Genomic DNA, 21,729 nt, shown 5'->3' with positions numbered 1-21,729 from the left:
GAAACGTTTGATTATAGGTTCCTACAGGGAACTTGAGAGAAGGAAAGCACACATACATCTCACATCTTTCTTCAACATCTGTTTACCTCCATCTGAACAGTTTTTACAACCCTTACATAACATTAAAGCATACAATCGACCCAGACTTAACATTAAAGCATACATCTGACCCTGACCAGAGCTGCAGACCTGGGAGTGGATCCACATGGTGCATGCTTCCAATACATGCATGTTTTCAATAAATTATCGGTGTGTTCTTCCCATTCCGTGAGAGCACTCAGCGCTACATGCAAGCTTTAGATAAGTCTTTCCCTCAAATACCCTGCTGTTTGTTTACCATAGTAATCTCTTAAATCACATGTACATTCATTTCTCCATTACAAGCATCACTTGTAAAGGTAGAAGTTAACTAAAGGTGAAAGGTAATGCCAGTACATGGGTCAAAGGTCAGTGACATTTATACGAAATAAACTATAAATTTAGAAAATATTTTGGTATATTTCATGAGAATACTTCAGGATTTTTTCAGACAAATATTCGAAGATCACAAGTCAATTGTACAGTTATCTGCAACTACCAGGAGATTCTGTACAAAATAGCAATATCGATACTAGCTTTTCAACACCAAGTTTTTTGTTTCAACAAAGACCAAAACAATGAAAAAGATGCTCATAAAGATTCAACTTGTTTTGTAAAAGACTTTATATCTTTTTTATTTTCACTTCTGAAATAAAATTTGGGCATTCTGTCAATTCAGGAAGAGATTGGAGCCTACGATGTCTAGAGAAGGAAGATATTACACCCCTGGCCACCCTAATGAGACCTTGTATATAACAGTGAATAATGTGTATTCTCAGTATCAAACAAGACTGTAATCCGACAGGATGGAAGGTAACAAAGAATCCGGTCTCTTTTTGTTATGGGGATGGTCTGAACAATGTTTTCACCAACATAATGCTGTATGATGTTTATAGGTTCATACCAAAGGATTCATAAAAAGTCCCTGGCTGTTGTTGTCTGCTGAAAGCTTATTAAATCTATATACAACACAGTGTAATGTACCTTAGCCAAGGGCAGCCTAGTCTTTCTCACCAGTTCATCCGATAAATGTAAATTAAGTACATTGTGTATATCTACGGTTCAAGTTGATATATATCGACCAAGTTCACCTTAACGAGGGCTACTGGGTACACTGGTGAGATTTTTGATAAACTATTGTTTGGTCAAACACTATAATTAAACAAATTCAGTAGTAAGAATTTTAGTCTAACATACTTGAATCATAGAATTTTATTCACATTACTGTAAACACATTGTCATACCAAATTTTTCTCATCCAATTTTCTGAATATTTCTTAAATTCATCAAATTTTTAAAATTCACAAAAGTTTTTCATATGACAGCCATAACTAAATGAATTGAGAATGTCTTTTGAAGTGAAGAAACATCCTTTAATTTAATAACATATTCGAAAAGAAGGTATATAACAACTTTGAGGAATTGGGGAACTTGGAACATCAATTTATCAGACCGCTTCTCTCTCCTAACATTGCTCCAACCTGGAAATTGCCAAACTGAGATCCCGGCCCATAGGGGTTGAAAAACTTCATTCTAGACCCAGAGTTTCCAAAAATTACTTGCATCATGATATTTGATATCAAATTTAATGTAAAACACATTCTCTGATTACTGAAGATCCCCCGGAAATTATGTATACAGACAGATAACATCTTTATATCAAGATTTGTTTTTTTCAGTCGTAGTACTTGAGTAAAATCCTAACGTCAAACTTTCTGATATCTGGGTCAGTTTGTCTGTTAAACATTCCTGGTGTGTCAAGTTTTCGTAACATTCTAGGTCTTTTACAAGCTTGCAATATATCTAACATGACTTGCAACATTTCTTCTTAGCCAACCATTTCAATCTCGCAATTTTTATATATTTTTATGGGGTGGATTAATCAACTCTTGAAGGTTAGCATTCCCACATATTAACCTGATCCCAGGTCAATAATTGTATAAAATATTTACCTGGTAATATGGATAGACTTGCATGTGTCCCTAGGCATGTAGAAGGACACGGTGAGCGTATTTTGTTCCACGATGTGTTCCTTGGTGAGCATTTCGTAGATGGACGGAGGTCGTGCGCCGAGAGACATACATATTGGTCTGATGAGATTTAACACGACTTTGATAAACCCTTGGAATGCTTCTCCTTTTTCACCCTTCTAAAGACAAAGATATTCAAATTTTCCTTATAAGATATGTTGTGCAAATATATTATATATATGACATTATCTTGCTAAAGTCTGAAGTTACATTTATCGCAAAAACCAATGTCGTAAAAAATTGACATTTTCTCTATGCCAGTAGAACATTTTTTCTCCTGTAAAACTTATTATTTACAAGTATACAATCTTGAAAATATCCAACAATTAAGTCTATGACTTTATATGGTTTATATAATTCATATTTTGGTTGGCAACCCTATTGGCAAATTCAAACAAACATATTCATGACAAACTTCATATAATGAAATCACATTCTTTTTTTTTCTGTAGCAGATGCCACAAAGAAAGTGCAAAATGCCAGGGGAGTGAATTTCATTGTTACCATAGAAACCACTCACCAGTGCAACGTTGGCCGCGGGAAACACACTGTTGTACTCCTCGATCTTGCGTTTAAGTTCCTCTCGGTTCAAGGTTGCCTGACTGGGTTTCCGTGGTAACTTTTCGTCCGGTATTGTACCCGACCTGTAACCACTGTCTGTTTCATCTTTTTCCTGGAAATATAAAATGGACATCATCATACATATTAACACAATACAGCCACCAGTATATCTGATCTGTACCAGTAGATGTTGTACCAAATTAATTCAGAACAATGCTACAGATATCTATGCTGAATAACCCAGGGAATCAAGATGCCAAGGACATCATATAATATACCCTTAGTAAAAACCATTGACCACACAGTTAATACATTTATGAGTTAGGTGTGGTTTGTGTGTTAAACTTCCTTTCAACTAATTAGGCCATTAAAGGATGACCTCTATATCTGACATGTAAAGGTGTACAATTACTGGGATACTTAGATATGTTCTTTTCTCCCATATTAGGGCTGGAATATTGGCTACTGTTTCTGACTGCAATAAAATACACTTTCAAGGACACCAGGATCTTGTCACATCCAACTGACAAATCAAATAGATTTACATCACACCACTTACATTGGTGGCCTCGGACCCTGTGTCGGCTGTAGTCTGTTGGTCTGGTGGGTCTGTGAGTGACGTCTCCGCGGACAGAGGGTCCGGGGGTAATCCCTCATCTACTGGGGACGCCTTACACCCGAGTCGAACCAACGGACCGCATTTCTGGTGACACGTAAACTGGCAATCTGAAAAGACAAAGACAATGACATTTAATAACAAATGACAAGTAGTGAAAATCATGAACATTTAAGTCTTTGTCTTATCATGTGTTAAACTTCTGTTTTATTTTAGTTTTGTTCAATGTTGTTAGCTGTAATCACAATATCAACAGGCAGCATTATAGAGGCTGTGACTATTTGTAGTAGTTGTAAATAAGAGAATAAGTTAAATTGAAACAACCACTACAGCATAGTCTGTTCTGTTTCTCCATTTCAAGAGAAACAACTACAACAAAGATATATATGTTGACGCGTATAAACCATTGAAGCGTACACCTCAGATCTACCAATCTCTGATCATACAGACATTATGATCTGTTGACCTGCAGATTAAATGTGTTTAATATAGTTGCATGACTTTTATCTAAATCAGCCTTATAAAATGACTCAATCATTTCTCAATGCATCTTTTATCAAATTCAGTAAAATGAAAAAAAGCAATTAAATTGAGTAAAACTAAACAAGAAACATCACACTTAATCCCCCTTATAAATTAATGGAGTATAACAATTACATGCTGGCTTAAAATTTCATGTAATAAAAGACATATTGTAACAAGTTCTTTATAAATTGCTTTATAATGTAGTCATCCATTACAAAATCTTTATAACCCAGAGAACTTAATCACAAACTGCAGTCATTTATGTTTTTTCACCATAATTCAAGCTTCCACGCTCCCTTCCCTACCCCCACTCCCAAACTTTCCTTACATCATCACCCCCCCCCCCCCCCCCCCCCCCCCCTCCTACTGCCTGTACACTATTTCCCGTCTTAGGGTGATGCGGTTGGCATGAAGACATCCAGTATATTGCCATGTTACAGGGCGTAGCATTCCAGATACGCAAACATAATCATGCAGCATTATCATTCATAACTTTCCGATTTTAATATTCAGCACTTTTACTATCTACATACACTACCAACCTAGGCCAGAAGGATTAGAGTGAGGAATGTATGTCAACTCTTAAAGTACTTTAAGGTTATGGCAAATATCTCTTTGAATATTATTTTTAATGATAAAATTAAATGATGGGAGAGAAAAATCTAAATGCTTCATACTTTTGATGGTTTATAATTTCATGGCATTTTTATCTAAGAAGCTGAAGAAACTTTCCCAGATCTAGGTTACATACAATCTGACCTTTGACCTAAAGATCTAGGTTACATACAATCTGACCTTTGACCTAAAGATCTAGGTTACATACAATCTGACCAGTGACCTAAAGATCTAGGTTACAGTCAATCTGACCTTTGACCTAAAGATCTAGGTTACAGTCAATCTGACCCTTGACATAAAGATATGATTTATTCAATCTGACCTTTGACCTTAAGATCTAGGTTACAGCCAATTTGACCTTAGACCTAAAGATGACAGGACAAGAGAGGACAGCACAGGACGGGAAGGGACGTTCATACAAACAATTTCCCCATCTCATGACAAGGCATAAAATACTAATTCATACATGTTGAACCGATCGATGTATCCTCAACACATTGAGCACACAGACTTCCCACGATTTTCATCATGTGACGGTTGGTCTTCTTAAACATGTCACAAGATTGATTACTAGATCATACTCGACGTTTTGACACGCAGACAACACTCCATATGTCTATTACTGTCATCATTCTGAAGTCTATACATTATAATATCCAATAGAATATCCGTCAATATGTAACAAAGGACTGATTAATTCATCACCACACAGTACACAGTACACTAGTACACAGTACACTATAATGTATATAATCAGTCTTTTCCGAGCTGTACATTCCAAGGTTAAACTGATCCTATCCAGGCCCTGTATCACTTATTATTGATGTAGATAAGTATAAAAGTACACCATCAGCAGCCGTAGCCAGCCAGGTAGGACTGACTACCTGTCGTTAACAGGTGAGGACCAGTATTGTCTATATAGCTAGTACACTAGGGTAACAGATGGTACAGAACGACCTGAAATTGGGTATCAATTTTCACCTATAGACTAACTAATACTACATGTCTCTGGACTAACATGCCAGAATTCTGTATAGCAGAGTTATCAACTATTATGTCTAGAGGCCTAAAATCAATTAGCTACCATATATATCCAGTAATTAGTTACCTTTAAGTCCTCTGGTAATTACAAACTGTCCTTATAATAGGACCACCCACCTAGCTATTTCTGACATAGATTACATACACTGTCCTTAAGGCTACCCTTAACTCTAAGTAAATGTTCATGATGTTAAGTAATAAACTTAGTTTTCAAAGGTAAAAGATCAGAAGATCAAATTTAACTAGAAAGATGACAGCCATCAGAAAGGGCCCCTCCAGCACAGAGTGAGTCTGCAAAAATTAAAACTCTTAAATTTCGTCAGCTATTATAATGTAGAAATTCAAAACAATAGGCCAATAATGTGTTTCAGGGAAATTTTGGGGAAATCCAATGACAGACAAACATCTCCTTACAGACATGTACATCTGCGATGCAGGGCCCTTTGCAATAATTATTTAGGCTTATGAAATTTAAGTCAGAATATAGACTTAGTAACAACATATCGGCCTAAATATATTTGTATAGACTTAGTTGAATAAACTTGCTTGAGAAATTCTGTAATAACCACTATAGTTTGTATAAGTTTCTAGTCAAATAGAAATTTTTATTATAATTCTATGACAGTATAAACACAACAAGGGTTTCGATTTATTCTAATGTGGTAAATATCTGATGGATTCATCCAATAAACTTATATACATTTTACAGATATATCCAGGTATAGAGTATGAAATATTATATATATTTAAGTCCCATTTCATGATTAATGAGTCAGACATGAAGACCGATCTATAATAAGTATAAATGAAAATAAACCATTCACACCCTACAATAACATATAACAATATATAAATTTGTCACACTGCCAACAAAACGTTTCACATTCAATCTATAATTAGATTCCATTATTGTAACAACAAAACAATCAAGGCTATATAAGGAAATTGAATATGTCTCATTTTTTCATGACGTATCGTTTCCCGATACTGAAATTGAATATTTCGACTTCCTCTGAATAACGATATTTCTGCCTGTCAATCATTCCTCTATTAACTGTCCTTAAATTACCATGATAGGACCTTGCACAAATTTGTATTTCCTCTAACCCTTTCATTATTTACATAATTTATCACACTTCCTCTATTTCAGTTTTTCCTGTGAATAGTTTGTCTAAGAATTTACAATCCAAGTCGTAATAGACGTAACTCACGAACCTAAACCTACCTAATATGGTAGGAAGTACATTGTTATTACTATAATAGGGCATCATATAATCACTGGATGTCCATGCTGGGCTGACCAGCAGATACTGTACAGCGTTATGTAATGACCGGCAATATATTTACTACCTATATAAAGTGGCCCACAATGTGGTCTTATATTGACCGAGACTATATTTAGTACCTGTGGAGAACTACAATGTGGTCTTAAGGTACCAGTTCACATGCCAACACCCAGAAAAGAATCCCTAACAACTTTTTTCTTATAACTAGATCTCCAATAACCTTGTCAACACCCTTTCTAAACTAGATCTTAGACCACTTGAGATTCTTATACACCAACTAATAACCGAAAATCATAGATTGAATTCAAGAGCCGTTCTGTATTACGTACAAAACACTTGTTATATAGGTTTAATGTATAGGCTTATCAGCATATCTGATACTGCTGCCTCTATATAACATATTATATCCCACAAAAGATTATTTAGACACGTAGAGTCGAGGAATATAGAACGCCAACAGCTGTTGCCTAATTTTCATCATGATTCCGTAATAAGTAATGCAGGATTTTCAACACGATTTTAGCGATATGTAATACTGGTGAACCAATGCTTTGTGATAAGTTCGGAATTTTTTCCCCATAAATTATCTTCAAATTTCACTATAACATGTACGATATAGCAGCTCCATCCAGGAAACCTTACAGACCATATCATCCTATAAAAAGAACATGGCTACTTTATATGACACAAGACTGAACATAAAATACTTCAGCTGTGGTCATTAATCTTCCTCACCGTCTCAAAAATTATTCATTAAGAAAAAGTTAATCACTTTGGAAAGATTAATACCTCAGGGATGTGCATTCTATATCCATATATTACTTTTTTGGCAATTTATTATCATTTTCATTTTGAGGAATGAACCATTTTTATTTTTGTGGTAAAAAAGAACTCCTCATTTTCATTTTGAGGAATGAACCACTTTGATTTCTGTGGTAAAAGGGAACTTATCATTTTTATTTTGAGGAATGAACCACTTTCATTTCTGTGGTAAAAAGGAACTCGTGTCTTAGATAATGTAACCGGTTATAGGTGTAGCTCATCAGGCGAAAAACAGCTTATAGAGTTAACAGGATGTCCTCAAGGTGACCTTCAAATGAAATAAACTGATAATGAGCTGTAGCAGGTGTTATATTACTTACATGACCTTCACACGAACCAACATCTCATTCAGAACACACACACAGTCACAGATACCTGCTTGTGTAATCTACATAAGCCGTCGTACATGTATATTTTTTCCATAAGCATATATATATATTCTCTTCAGAAGTAGAGTTCTTTGATATCTGCTTACTCATCATTTGAAAGGAAATGAAAATGTTAGTACACAGGAGATAAATTGTTGATTCAAATTAATAGATATAAACAAGAATTAACTTGATGTTCATGCTCATTTTTATATGTCTTGATATAGGTTTTTTCTTATTCTTTTAATTTCTTGAAGGTTTATAAACGTGACGAAGAGAAACAAACTTTCTTATTTGCTTTCCTACCTTCCTGGACTTTTTAACCAAACAAAATAAAGCAGGAACTTAGTTTGAATATTCTACTTAATTCACAACTAATTACTTCAGCTAATTAGAACTTTTTATTGGGTATATTTATAATGAATACCGTCCATGCCAGCTGTGTATGAGGCCACGTCCCAGGGAAGTGTAGTTAGGGAGGACTTAATTTATCTGATCTACGAACCATCACTAAACATGTGTCTGATCATGTCGGCTATTATTGCCATCTCCAAAATGGTACCATACCGAGATTTCTGTAAATTACCATGTCGACTGCGGAAAAAATAATCGGCAGGGGTAAAAACTCATCAGCCTTGAGTGAAAAGCACATGTTCCTAGGCAGGTACAAATTAGCCTGAACAGCAGACGACAGATGGTCTAACCCTTTTCCAGCAGTGCACAGCTTTTATGTGTTATCATTTTCTACCATTCATCTACAAGCGATCCACAAATAACCCCCCCCCCCTTCACCTAAAAGAATAAAATTATTAGTACCATATTATCTTCAATTAAGCCAGCTTTCTTCATGTACCAGTTAAGTATTTGCTTCAAGTAAATTTTACTCTAGCTAGACTATATTTGAACTGAATTCTTAAGAACCGACTACTCTTTGAATGTGAATAATATTGTGAAGGAATTTGACATGGACTTTATGGAGCTCATTTAAACAATGCCTATTTGTGACTGAACATGGGCTTATTTGTGAACATGGGGGCTTATATTATTTGTGAACATGGGGATTATATGTGAACGTGAACTTATTTGTGAACGGAGGTTTATTTGCAAGTATGAGCCAATTTGAGAACAGCATAAGCTCATGTAGACACATAATCACATCTAAACACATTTTATAGTTAAATACTGTAAAAAGCATAATTCTACAATACTCATGTTGATTGTAGATTATGACCTTTTGTTCAATGTTTGTACAAAATGTTTTCCATGTTTCCAAAACAATAGATTATGACATATAACTCAGTCAGTAAATGACACCGGGTCATACCTTCAGATAGTTGACCTATTACGCCATGTGACTGCAAGAGCTAAATAAATATAATCATTACGTAAAGAAAAACATTAACAAATGTATGACCTGAACGATTGTAAAAATAATTCACAGGAAACAAACACTAGTTTTATATAATCAGATATAGATGGGCTGAAGTATTATACATAGTTCAAAAGATAAGTATATTATATCAAAACATAATTTCTGAAGTTATTAACTTCCTCGAGGCCATTTGTCAGAAGGTCCTCAAACTATCTTTGATTGTCATTGGTTTATCATATAAGTATCTTAGTGTAAGATGCATTAAAGTTTACACAAAAGAGGGGTTTCATGGTTAGCTATATTTAATGTATTACTCACTGTAACTTTCCTTTCACAAGTTTTCTCTCTTGTTTCAATTGTACACCAACAAAAGCAATATCATGTTTCACAATTGACCACTCACTTTTGTTCAGTTTTAAATTGTACAAACAAATTACATTTGAATGTTGCAAAGCTTTTCTTTTTCATCTCATAAATGATGGTGGAATTTGGTAATATAAAACTGTATCTATTACACAACTTCAGATCTATAAAGATTTTAAAATCTAAATTGAACAGTTTAATTTGTTTGCAGCTATAATTTTGAGAGCAAAGATACATCAGTTAGCCCCCCCCCCCCCTCTCCCCAACATCGCCCCCCCCCCCCCCCCCCCTTCATAAAATACAATTGGTTACCATATTACCCAAGCACTTCAGGGATTACTGTGGTTTCTTTTACTCATAAGATGATACATGTTATGAGGATTATAGGCTAAACCACCAATGTTGACCCAACAGATTTATTATTTTTCCTATGTAGTATATAAGATTCAGGGCATGCTGGGTTCTCATCTGTATACATACATTCATCCCAGTATCTCAACATATGGCCAAGATGGAGGGGGAGGGGGATGGGGAGATCTACTTATAAACAGAGTATACTTATGGTTGCACCACAAACAATTATCCACAAAAGAGACAATTTAGTTTGCTCTATAGGTATACAATGTACCATAAACATAGACTATTCAAAAACAAACAATGTTTGGAAGAAATACACTCCAAGATATTTTTGTAGAAATGTAGGAAAAGAAAGTTTTTCTAATGTCCCAAGCTAACAAGACAGTTTCTGGCTTGGTTTTCCTCCATGTTGTACATGCTCATCTTATCTGTATGTAGATCTGTGTATATATATATCAGTCTGCACCTAAAACATGAGCAGGGCAGTCTGGCCATGTAACTCCACATCCAACATCCTCCCACTCCTGTCTCCTACTGTTTTTGTACCTTAATGGTCCGAAATACCCCTATACATTAATGTGACCCTATGATAGCCCCCATCTCCCAAATACCCAAAAACAAACATCTAAACATTCCATCTTTTTATTTCTAGTCCTTGAAATGTCTTGCTGTCAAAACTTAAGCACTCATTCTCATCGTGTATGACTCCAGTAAAAACTTGTATTGGTTCATCAAGTAAAGGCCTCCAAATTTCTCCTACCTTTCATATTCTCCTCAAAGGTCAAAGGTCGGATAGGTAATCTCTATCTCCCTTAAAACTTATACTCCTACAGACTCCTACCCTCCACAAAACACCCAAGCACACCAAAGTTAGCTATAGATTCCCATGCCTACCCTACCCTCCACACACACCCAAGCACACCGAAGTTAGCCATAGATTCCCATGCCTACCCTACCCTCCACACACACCCAAGCACACCAAAGTTAGCTATAGATTCCCATGCCTACCCTACCCTCCACACACACCCAAGCACACCGAAGTTAGCCATAGATTCCCATGCCTACCCTACCCTCCACACACACCCAAGCACACCGAAGTTAGCCATAGATTCCCATGCCTACCCTACCCTCCACACACACCCAAGCACATCAAAGTTAGGAACATATAGTTATATATAAGAGGAAACCCTCTCGCTTTAATGTTTAGAAATGCCATTTTATGATGTTCCAGATCGCATCTGACATTATATTTCTTTCTTATATATTGTTCAATCAGAGAAAATCCAGTGAAAAGAGCAAGAATCATATCCATGCTCTACTATTCCAAGAAAGGGCAACAACTCTTTTGTACCACTTATTCTTCTTCAACATGTACAAAAGTCTATATAATAAACTGGTACATTGGTGGGAGAAAAGACCTCAAACCTTCTGCTCACCATTCCAGCTGCTGAAGCCAGTTGATGCTGACCTAGCGTGTTAAGGATAGATAGTGGTTGCTAAGTACCAAGTCTAAATATACATGTGTAATCTGCTTTCTACATCTCAAATATGGAGCATATCTTGACAGGTTTTTTTCTGAAATGTTGACTTTTTCATTATCCCAAATCAGCTGTACGTTCTTAGGTATATATACAATAAGTCAATTCTTAATCAGATTGTGTAAACAAAATCAACTGAAAAATGCCTTTTCAATACCAAATTTCCAATAGTGTTGAAATTATGCCCATCAGTCATGAGGCAATGAGAAGTTAACTCCTTTCCAAACAAGCAATTATCTTTTGCTGAGCTCACAAGTACAGCTGATCAAATTCTACTAAAAGAACTTTTCAGACAAGTTTCATCAGGCACACTATATTCCACTGAACTGTAATTTCTTTCTGTTTGCAAACTTAGATAACTCCATGTCATCAAAGATTTGATTGTAGACAGCTCTCCGCTGTAAACATGTTAGTCTCGGTTTGTGTAAACATAAACAACCAAACATTGATGATATCACCGTGTAAGATAAACAAGCATTCTTCAAAAGAAATGTTTTAATTCTGCCATTTTTTCTGAACCAACGACTTCCGACTTCCCCGGCGGAACTAGCAGAGATCTGCTTTCAGCTTACATTAATACATAAACAGGGACATAACTGAAGGACAAAGAAATCTGTGGCAAGCAAGAATTCTGTTTATACTATCAATAACTTTTTTGTGTTCTCTTCTTCATAAAGATACCTTATTGAATTTGGGTCATTAAATTGTTTCATTTTGTATTAATTATATCAAACTGCAGTTTCCTATAGACACATGCATGAGTGAAGTTTTCATACAGATGAAATATCTTTATAAGCTAATATTGACAAGGTTGTTGACTAAATCATGTATTCAAGAACTCTCAAGTCTTTATCAGGTCAGGAAAGAGAAAATCGGTAAATGCAGTACCTGGCAGTTAATTGTCACATGGTGCATAAATTCAAAACTACAGCTTGTTGGATCTAAGTTCCTTCAAACTATGTTTAAAAAGATGAGAAAACTGATTTCTGACTGTACCTATTTCATATAAAATATCATGATACTTATACATTTGATTATTTTCAGAATGATGTTACAGGCAAATAATATTAGTGGGGGCATACCGGGCAAAGCTCTAGTTCCAAATGACTTGGGGGGAGGGGGGAGTTTGAACTCCCAAGCATACCTTATTACCAGTAAAATACAGTTATATGGACCAAAGTTTTCGTTTTAATTGAATTAACAATGTATTTTTATCTTAATTCAATTAATCAATTATCTGAAATCTAAAGATTTAAATTCAGCATCAGGAATCCCTCTGTCAATATGTGGTTTTGTATAATTGTCGGTACGGCAGGTGTACCTACGGATCAATCGATGGTAATGCATACCACCTGTACAGGCTTCACACATCATTGAACTTCAGCCAATTATCTCCGTTTAATTGAGCAATCAAGCACGTTTTATCTGTACAATTCACTTCTGGAATGAAAGTCCCTTTTCATCAGCTAGGCAACTTCAAGTTATCTGTAGCTAATCACGATGAAGTAAAAGATGATATCGAAAGAAAAAAAATATGAAAGACAAAAAAAGATTTCAAATTTGGTCCATTTTTTTTTTCTTAGTCAGAAGACAAATACTGGTAATTAATTGCGTCAACATTCATGAAGATCTAAAAACGACTCGCTAATGGGACTTGTTTATTAATGTCACCTTCCCCAAGTGGTCAACCAACCAAAACGTTCACGAGCAGTCATCTGTGAAATGTCAAGAAACATTTGCATTTTAAGTGCACATTCCACTGCATGTGTGCATGCATGCAAAGGCAATCCTAGACTTTTAATACAAAGCTTCTTCAAGTTTTAAATTAGTCCCAGACCATACAGCCATACCATGAATCAGGCAGAAAGCTTTCAGAGACTCTAAGGACATTTTCCAGCTTCTGTATAAGATCTTATGTAACATCAATAAAAACTAGCAGTATTACTAAAATACATTAACATTTAGAGACATGTAGGTAAAAATATTGCTTTTACATTATTTTTTGACCATATACATATTTTTTTCTCTGTTATATTGCTGTTTATGTTGTGAATATCTTATCTAGAAAATGAAAGTGGATAAACTGGTTTGAAATAAACAATTTTACTAAAATTTTCTTTGGCCTTACTTGGTACCAGTTAAGCTTTCAAAATCAAGGATGTTCTGAAAGAGCCATACTAGGTCCTACATGGAATAACGCATACTCATCGAACATTAAACAACCAATTCTTGTTCTCATTTCCTTATATGAGACTTACTTCTTTCGACAATGTCAGAGAACAAAAGGTCTTTTTTTTAATTATATTCCTTAACTAATTCACCCCTGAAATTTTATAATAGATTGCTCCAGTCCATGTGTTGGAAGAGTCCAAATGTGTCACCAGGGGTAAAAGAGTAAATCTTATTCAACTGTATACATTTATGTCATACCCTGAAAATTATTTCCAGATTTTATTGTGTAGGAGCATTCTGCTGACAGATTTCACATTGTCCCAGTTACTTATAACTGTCAGACTCCAGTGTGTCAAAAACTTCAGCCAGACTGTCACACGAACCTGCTGCATAACAAATTTAGCTGACTTCATCAAAATGTGTGTCCCTGTGCATAAAAATTTCCTTCATAAAACAATGAATGGCTGTTCTCTCAAGGGAATGCAAGACCGAGAAGCCTCATCCGGCTCATATTGCATGATGTGATATATCAGAAACTATTACCTGTATATATAATATCTGCCTACACAAGATCACATGCACTTCATTCAAGCTTCAACATTATTAATGTATAATATACATCTATATGGTAATGTCAAGCTGATTAATTTGGTACAGATGTGTATCATGTGTGGACAAAAGCTATCAAAAGTTGTCATAGAATTTCTAAGGTGAACAGCTAGTCAGATTTCTTTATCAAGACTCTTGTGTTGATTATTAATTATTACACAAGAGATTTTGGTTTCAAGATACGAAAATGACATTGGTATCATGAAATCAACATTAGTATTATCTTCTTTCGATTTTCCACATCCCTGATATTTATATTCTCCCCTTTGTCATTCTCTCTAATTTTTATATCCCTCTTCTCTCAATTATCTTTATATCTCCCCTTTGTCATTCTCTCTATTTTATATCCCTCTTCTCTCAATTATCTTTATATCTCCCCTTTGTCATTCTCTCTAATTTTTATATCCCTCTCTCTCATTATCTTTATATCTCCCCTTTGTCATTCTCTCTAATTTTTATATCCCTCTTCTCTCAATATCTTTATATCCCCTTTGTCTTCTCTTAATTTTATCTTTTCTCATATCTTATATCTCCCCTTTGTCATTCTCTCTAATTTTTATATCCCTCTTCTCTCTATTATCTTTATATCTCCCCTTTGTCATTCTCTCTAATTTTTATATCCCTCTTCTCTCTATTATCTTTATATCTCCCCTTTGTCATTCTCCTCTAATTTCTATATCCCTCTTCTCTCTATTATCTTTATATCTCCCCTTTGTCATTCTCTCTAATTTTTATATCCCTCTTCTCTCTATTATCTTTATATCTCCCCTTTGTCATTCTCTCTAATTTTTATATCCCTCTTCTCTCTATTATCTTTATATCTCCCCTTTGTCATTCTCTCTAATTTTTATATCCCTCTTCTCTCTATTATCTTTATATCTCCCCTTTGTCATTCTCTCTAATTTTTATATCCCTCTTCTCTCAATTATCTTTATATCTCCCCTTTGTCATTCTCTCTAATTTTTATATCCCTCTTCTCTCTATTATCTTTATATCTCCCCTTTGTCATTCTCTCTAATTTCTATATCCTTCTTCTCTCTATTTTCTTTATATCTCTCTTTGTCGTTCCCTCATTCTTACACATCCCTTATACCACCTTTATCTCATCTCCTTCCCTTATCTCCCTCCCTGTCCACAGAACTCAATCACTATCAACCCTAATCATTCCTATAGTATAAGCCAGAGATCTAGACTTCTCGGAGGGTTAATGAGCACCAGTAAGATAAGTATTTATAAAGACACATCACAGGCTGGCTAGGTATATTTAGACTACATTTGAACAGATACATCAGGTTCAGAGTTTAAAGAGTCCGAGAGAGATCGAAGAAAAGTTTAGTAAAACACACACATGCCCGGATTCCACTTTGAAGGAAATGAAGCATCACAGGAAGTCTGCCTGAAATAAGTGAAGCAGAAAACATCAACCACAGTGACCTAGATTTAGAAACTGGAACCAAACACTCACCTAAAACATTATTTAGAATGGAGGCATGTGTTGTGTTACCGAAATAGAACAAATTTCATTTCTTTTTGGTACATTGTTATGCATGTATAGTTGTTTAGGGTTGGATACACAACAGGATGACATTTTATATGTAACGTAAATATAAAAGATGATATTAATCATGTAAAATATGAGTCATGGGTAGATGAATTTCATACACAAAACCTATAATGGACTCCCGTAGATCATAAATCTTTTCACCATAATATTACCAGTATAACCACTATCTAATGTTCGTTGTCTGGTGAAGTGGGATTGTGGGGTGTGTTTGATAACACTATACATACAGCCTCTGATCGACTTAACATTAACGTATACCTGTATTGGTAATAAAGCTATATGAACTTGGTATGAACAGAAATAAAAGAAATTTCTGTGTCAGGAATTGGTTCCTATATTGTCACATATTCTGATAGTAAATAGTAGTGATGACAATCTGATCATAGAAGGGTCATACTCAAGATCTAGTGTAGATTTTTTTTTGGGGAAAAATCTAATTCCGATTATCAAAGGGAAGCAATAAGGTACATAAGTTAATTTCATTATATTGTTTATATGTTGTATTATATAATGAGTGATATAATATTTTATCTCTCTCTTTTTTGTTGGAAATCATTTATTACTGATAGTGTCATTAACATTAGGATAATATCTGTATTACAGACTAATTGATGTACACAACATCAGAGAAACACTTGCAAGGGAGATAATCAAATCAAGTACCTCAATTATAGAAATAACTTAATCAAGCAAATGGTAGTGACACTGGATGAAAGATATTCCATTAAGGAGATTATCTAGATCAATTCACTTTTCATGAAATCGGGACTGGATTACATTGGAAGAACACATTGAAATCAAAGCTACTTCTCTCAAGGGGAGATAACCAAACAAGATTTTCTCTTCAGGGGAGATAACTAATCAAAACATTCTTTCAAGGGGGAGATAACCAAACAAGGTTTTCTCTCCAGGGGAGATAACAAACCAAATATTTTCTCAATGGGATATACCGAAAAAAATTGTCTAACAAAGGGAGATAAGTAATCAATATTTATTCCCCAGGGGAGATAACCAACCAAATTTCCCCTCAATGGGAGATAAATCAATCTGTTGTCCCATGAGATGATAACCGATCACAGATTGAAAAGTGGCTTAGTACAAATGTAAATATGGTTTGATTGACCACCAGGCCTATATCTACTGTGGGTAATATACCAGGCCTTTAGCCCCATAACCTCTAATAACCATACACACTAATAGTATATTATGTTACAACCCTAAGGATAATTGATATAATGTGGCTGGCCTTTGGAGAAATGCAATTTCATCGTCACCCACTATATATATAAAAGGTTCTGTAGCAGGCTAATACAGCCCTAATTGTTTGTACTTAGTTTGTGAATTTGGCAAGGCTGAAATAATTTGGCAGAGGAGTGAACTTTTTCTCAACACATTTCGGAGATTTAATATTCAAGTTGTAACAAATCCATAGGTAAAAAACACTTGAATATATCAAATTTGTGTTTGTAAGAAATCTACGTATAAATCACATTTACATCACAAATGTAATTTTGGTAGGATACTTATTATTTTTTGTATTTAGCAAATTTAAATATTTCTTTTTGTCTGTATTTGGCAAATCCATGAATTATATTTACATCACAATTATAATTTTGGTTGGATACTTACTATTTTCTGTATTTGGCAAATCTGTTAGGGTTGAGCAACTATTGAGGTCTTGTTTTTTAGCACTAGAGTAAAATCCTGTATCAAAGTCCGCTACACTGTCTTCTTTAATGCTAGTACATGTTCGTAAACTCCCCGACGTACTCGGAGGCAACGAAACATGATTGTCGTTTTTTAATTTATTGAATATATAATCCCACTCGCCACCGGAGTTCCACACTCTCTCCTCCCCACTGGGACTAGCCTCATATTTGAGGGAGGGGTCATTATCACAGAAAGCCTTTAATTCCTGAACAATATCACAACCCGAATTACGATTAATCCTTTGTATCACCTTAGAACGGCGTTTCACTTTTTTAAGATTCTGAAACTCGCGTTCAAATGCCATGAAATCTTCATCATGGTCAAAGAAATCCATAAAGGAATCCTCAATTTGAGAATCATCTAAATCTTCCTCGAATACATCGCACTTTTCATCATCAATATCCTCGTGATCAGGTTCCTCTTCTTCCTCATCTTCATCACCATACCGATTTAACGACCACCTGAGCTTGTCAAGACTATCAGAAAACCTATTACTTTTAAACGTTTCAAAGACCCTCTCAAATTCCTGGAAGTGCTCATCACTGTTTAGGAACTCCATGAGTGGATCAGGCGGTGGATGGCTACTTTTGCGAGCTTCTGCCGTCGTGAGAAGTTTGGGTTTTGATTCACCTTTAAAAACACTGAAATCTTCAAACAGCTCCTCTTTAAGGTGACTGAAATTTTTCAAATCTTGTTTAAACTCCTCAAAATCTTCCTCATCAACGAATCCATATTTCAGATGTCTGTGTGGTGAAGAATCGCGTTGCAAATCACTGTATTGGAGATCAAAAATGCTTTGGTTACAGATACGATTGGCAGCAGTGTTTCGGTGGGATCGCCGAGACCTCGTGCTTACTTTGGCAGAGGGACTAGTAGAGCGCTGGTGTCGAAGACGGCTGTATGATATACCACTAGACCGCTTTCGACTATCTTCCATACCTCCCTACACAATAATATAATGGGGATGAGATCACTCTCCATTCACATCCTAACATACACAAATCTGTGTAAGGCCTCTTAATATACATCCACTTTTCATCAATTCAGTTAGAGATATGTGTAGGTATCCCACTGGTAGGCTGGCAATAGGATGGGATCACACTGCCAGTACACTGCTCACTCTACAAATAACCACTAATGTTGTTACACACCAGTAAACTCGGATACCCTGACCTCTAACCTCCGACCTATACTACCCAATACACATTCTCACTTCTCCAGGTAAAACACTATCTGCAGCTCACCAAAAACAAATCAGAGTTCCTCTCTCTTTGAAGTCGTTCTTATTTATACAAGCTCTGCAAAGCACCGGCTTTATTTGAAGGCGGAAAAGTCTAAAAATAACTTCCTGTAAGAGCTGCCACGGTAAATAAAACTGTTATCAAGGTGAACATACCATGAACCAAATCACGATTATACTACTGAACATTGGGCTATCTCAGCCAGACATACATATGTATAATTGACACTTTAATTTGGTGTTTTAATTGATGAGTACACAGACAATATTGTGTCTATGTCATTACGTCACAAGTAAAATCCCATTAAACATAGTCCATGGTTACAACGCATATAATGTTTCCGAGCTCACGTGAGTCCTGCATTGATTGGTGTATATATGTACTGTTTATAAACAACACTCAATAAATAGCAATAGAATTCTGTATCCGTTCAAATGTTGTTTCCAAGCTCATGTGAATCTTATACAGTTCTGTGTACACACAAACGCTTAATGATATCAATAAAATTCAAATCCATAATATCACAACTCCAAATATATGAAGCTCAGCTGACTTTTTGCTTATCGTCTAGCCACGTGCCTACTTTACCTTGATGAAACAAAAACAGTTATATAGTCTATAAAGGATTCCATTTGTGCTTCTAGATTCACCTTGGAGTATTAAATCGTGCCATCTGCCCCATGTGAGTGAAGCAATGACTGCACTACACGTGCATGCAGATTCAAATCAATGCAGCCATACTCTAGCTGTCTACACATGGGCCAAACCCTCCAGATGGTATTTTGTGAACATATGCTTGTAAATATATATACATGTATATAAGTCTTAGTGAGAATTGTGAATGTTCCCTGATGCTTGTGATGTAGGACTCCCTAGAGTATTATTGACCAATCACAGCACCCGGTACATCTGTCCAACTGTACTCTCGTTCCCTATACAACTGTTACCAACCAGCCGACTTATTGTATCAAATGTTTATAGAATCAGGCCTGCTCCATTGACACAGAAACTGTTATGATATATACAATAAATCTGTGGTGAGGTATAATGAATGACAAGATTATCTCATAAAAATTTCCAGTGGACTGTTAATTAAAGACACATGTGTGTGCTCTGGTATATACCAGGATTTGGCCTGGTCCTGTGATAATTCTCCAGGGATCAAAAGTAATCATTTGGCAGCCTATCTCTACAGTAGATCTGTGTTAATGGTCCTGTCAATCAACCCAAGGTTACATGTGCTGTCCAGGCAGTGTCCAGTCTGACTGACCACAATGTCCAAGATGTAGTAGAGCTCTAATCATAGAGATTACCTTGACAACCTATGTCTGAGTTAGACAGCACATTAAGAGTATAATTTAGACTTCACATCCTTAGGCTAATAGTAATCCCAGGAATCACCTGCTCCTAAGGCCTGTATAATGAATATACACACACAGTATTTAATTTTCACAGGGAAATGGAGTGAAAGTGATCATTATCTACACGTATGATGTTCAGGCTCCAATATTTTCATCCTTCATTTCCTAGGCCTGTCAACTACTAATCCTGGGATGGTTTCCCCAAACTTTCTCAACATCCAGCAGAGAATGGTATCAATTCTGTAAATTTCTTCGTTGATCTATGACAGCACAATTTGTTTGTCAATAGCTGTTGTTTATGAACTATCACTTTCTCTAGTTGTCAACATATTGACCTGTATAATTTATCCTCGAGGTCAATATAACACCATGTCAACAAGGCCCTATTGTCATCAACACCTCTTTGTCACACTGATCAGTTACATCACAGACAACAAAGATAAGATTAGCGATTAATCAGCCATCCATCCCATTTTTGAACCTCCGGGATCAAGTGCCAGTCTATCACATCTATACACCTGGTGCACTTTCGTCACTTCCTCAGCTTTATTTTCATGGTCAGAGAACTTTACACAGGTATACACGTCACATTTAAACCGCTGTGTTTACAAAACGTTTCTGCCCACACTCTGTGACTAACACTGTCATTGTTGTGATCAGCCGAGCGATCAGGCCATTGTGATGGCTAGGAAGAGTTGTCCCTCTTACTTAACAGCCGATCAACAAGAAAATCCATTAGTTGTTATTTCTTCACATTCATAGTCGCTCAAGCGTGACTGATCACAGCCTGATAGCGTTAATTACCCACTGTGAAGACAGAACATGTCTGTATCTTTACAATTACTAGTGAGGAAATAGCATGTCTTTATTTGTACAATGGCTAGTTATATTGAAACCTAAAATCTCCAAACACAGAAAGCAAAAAAAAAAATATCAGTAAAGATTGATCTGGTTACCAATAGAATACCCCGTAATTTAAAACCTTACCACATGTAATCACACTGTTTTTATAACAAGTTCATACAGGACATTTACTGACAGTAACATTGATTTCCACGAAATTATATAATCACATGTACATATCATTGATAGCTTAAGCCTTTCACAGATACAATACACACATGTGCATGTTTCATTTCATTGGTAAGTTATAAATGCATGTATGTAATTAGCACAATAAAGCAATGAATCTTATCTTGTTTATTTCTGTATAGAGATAAGTTAAGTATCTTTACTATACTGTAGATAAAGTTCCAGGAACGTCACTGGAATTCCTAATTGCTAATTGATGATATACTTAGGGTGGGTAGGTGGATTTAAATTTCCTGCTGTTCGTGTGTGCAAATAAAATTTTGATAATCGTATTTGCCCCGGGCAATTCTACGAGTTCAAAGGGAACATACACAGGTGATAATATTTGAGCTATCACTACCCTATTACATAGCTTACCTGTATAGATATCACCAGTGTCAAACTCGTCAGTGTTATGACTAAGTGCAG

The 21,729-nt window shown here is 35.6% G+C and overlaps 1 protein-coding gene across 1 annotated transcript in view; it reads right to left on the bottom strand.

The window, feature by feature from the left end:
• LOC138336238 (uncharacterized) overlaps positions 1 to 20,866 on the bottom strand; it is a 32,624-nt gene extending 11,758 nt beyond the window's left edge. Inside the window, exons 1-4 of the mRNA XM_069285639.1 lie at positions 17,547 to 20,866; positions 3,229 to 3,395; positions 2,629 to 2,781; positions 2,031 to 2,227 (exon numbers count right to left, since the gene is read on the bottom strand). Of these exons, the coding sequence (XP_069141740.1) occupies positions 2,031 to 2,227; positions 2,629 to 2,781; positions 3,229 to 3,395; positions 17,547 to 18,564 (1,535 nt within the window). The 5' untranslated portion in view covers positions 18,565 to 20,866. The remainder of the gene's footprint in view (positions 1 to 2,030; positions 2,228 to 2,628; positions 2,782 to 3,228; positions 3,396 to 17,546) is intronic.
• Positions 20,867 to 21,729: the final 863 nt, after the last annotated feature.

Source organism: Argopecten irradians, chromosome 12 (genome assembly GCF_041381155.1).
Source record: "Argopecten irradians isolate NY chromosome 12, Ai_NY, whole genome shotgun sequence".
In the NCBI taxonomy this organism is placed as follows: Eukaryota; Metazoa; Mollusca; class Bivalvia; order Pectinida; family Pectinidae; genus Argopecten; species Argopecten irradians.
The sequence above is the reverse complement of the archived record's forward strand: the minus strand, read 5'-3'. Positions and strand labels throughout refer to the sequence as shown.